We start from the raw sequence: 2,207 nt of genomic DNA, 5'->3' as shown, positions 1-2,207 counted from the left end.
GAAAAAAAAAAAAAAAAAAAAAAAAAACTCTTAAAGGCACTAAGTTGACTAACAAGCATTCGAGTCAATTTGACACAGTTTGGACTTGGTGACTAAAAATCCAGTGTTTTTTGCCAGCTGGTGTCTCATAAAAAGATTTCTTTCACTTCAAACTTGTTCATAGACGTAGAGCAGTATCGGATCAAGGAGGCAGGCCCCTGTAGTGTGTTTCTTATTTAGAGATCTAAACTGAATTAAAATTATAGCCTAGGCTATCTAATCTAGATCTACATATATCTAAATATGGGTAGATCTAAATTATATCTAGAGATTGATTATCGAGATCTAGATCTAGATTCATTTCCACAGCCACAATAGCCGTCATGTAAACAAACGGGACCGCAATTGTACAGGAGTGCCGCGGGCGGCTATTTCTTTCGCACCAAATGCAAAGTGCAGCAAGCGGCTTGTTAAATTTTCTAATGAATTTTTCAAGTCGAACACCGGCTGCTTCTTTCTCATTCCAGCTCCTTTTAATTTTGCATTCTGCATCAATTTCTCTCAAATTTCCGCCGTTTTCAATGACAACTCGGCGTGCCAACTCGGATCGACACTGTGCTGCTCCACAACAATAAACAATGTGAAACTAGCGCTGGGCCTAGAAGAATGGAAGTAGAAAGCTACGGGCAGACATGCGCAAGCCGTGTTTTCGTCTCTCTCTCCCGGTTCGGTGTTTTCCTCGGGGAAAAAAAAGTATGAAATTTGCGACCGAGAGCGGCCCAGCGGAGGAAGGAGGAAAGTAGCGGGAAAAGCTAGATGAAGCGGAGTTTCCGCTATTTAGCGGGAAAGTAGCAGCTATGATTATACACATGAACAACTGGCCGACAATATATTGAATTACAAAAATAAGCAAGCTTTCATTGCTAATCTCATAGCTCTGGGTTAAAGAACTGATATCAACCCATGCACAATGGAGGCCACAATAATGCTCAATTAGTAACAAAAGATTGGTTTTCTACACCGTAGGTGTGGCCATAAGCTGCCTGGGGACATCAAGAGAGCAGATGGAATGATAGGGCCTCGCGCCTACTTGTTATTTTTTTCCGACTCCAGACAAAGCATTGTATGCAAATTAGATATTTTGCTGGCATCACGGAAAGCTTATTGTGCAACACGATTTTCGTACAAACATGATCTTTTGCCTTGTGTGGAATCTGCAGCCGCTCCTCGATTCACCCAAGAAAACGGATAATTTTGAACTGTAGGGATATTTTTGGTCCCAATTTCATTTAATATTTGCTATAAATAATTGTCTTACATTAAATTACATACATTTGAGCCGTTCTTCAAAGCAATTGCGTCAATAATTTCGATCTGAAGGCTTCATGGCCTAGATTTGGACCTATCTAGATCTAAGTCAGCTCGGTGTAGCGTCAAACCACAGAATCGAGATTTTACCTGTCATTCGGGCAATGACATCACGAAAACGCATTGCCTGGAACATGCAAAAAAATATAGAGGGCGTCCCATCTGAACAGTACATTATGAGTCATACAATGATTTGACAGCATTCAATAAAATCAATAAGTCAAAGCACAAATTGAACTTCAACAGTAGTTGAGAATCAAGACATTAAGACAAAGACGGAAACATAAGTTTTTAAAAAAAGGTACCTTATTGCTGTAATCCAATCTCATTGTCACCAGGTGAGGGCAATACACCTTGTAGATGAACAGCAAGCCCATGATGCAAGGCTCAGGGCCCTAGCAGGACATGGGGAGAAAAAAGGATTTGTAACTAAACTATGAATGACGAAAAATTGGCACAGACCTTTAAAAATAATTGTGTATGCTCAGAAAATCAGCTAGAACAGTTCCATTTTTTTAATGTCTCTCAAACATACCAATGGCTAGACACAAGACTCAAATAAATGCCATTTTTTTGCAGTTTGGCATTTGTCGAAGTCTTGCACCCAACCATAGATGCAAAACAACAAATGAGACAACCATTATAAGACAGCCTTGTTTTCCATCTTCTGCAAAGGCAACAGAAATTAATTTTTCATTGACACAAGTCAGTATCCCTATTGTTATATAAACACATGACATTGTCCAAGACCATCACCCACTGTGGAAGATAAAAGTGTTTTCATAGAATAGACAGGTGGAAATTTTAGACAGTGTCATCATAATACAGAAAAAAATACAGGGGGGGGGGGGGGGGGGGGG

At 39.8% G+C, this 2,207-nt stretch overlaps 1 protein-coding gene across 2 annotated transcripts in view; it reads right to left on the bottom strand.

Annotated features, from left to right (window-relative positions):
• The window catches only part of LOC118478680 (centromere protein I-like), an 11,706-nt gene that overhangs the window by 1,780 nt on the left and 7,719 nt on the right, over nucleotides 1-2,207 (bottom strand). For both annotated transcript variants that reach the window (XM_035972754.1, XM_035972755.1), the window contains exon 7: nucleotides 1,653-1,742. In XM_035972754.1, coding sequence (XP_035828647.1) covers nucleotides 1,653-1,742 — 90 coding nt within the window. The remainder of the gene's footprint in view (nucleotides 1-1,652; nucleotides 1,743-2,207) is intronic.

The sequence above is a fragment of the Aplysia californica genome, unplaced genomic scaffold (genome assembly GCF_000002075.1).
Source record: "Aplysia californica isolate F4 #8 unplaced genomic scaffold, AplCal3.0 scaffold00828, whole genome shotgun sequence".
NCBI lineage: Eukaryota > Metazoa > Mollusca > Gastropoda > Aplysiida > Aplysiidae > Aplysia > Aplysia californica.
The sequence above is the reverse complement of the archived record's forward strand: the minus strand, read 5'-3'. Positions and strand labels throughout refer to the sequence as shown.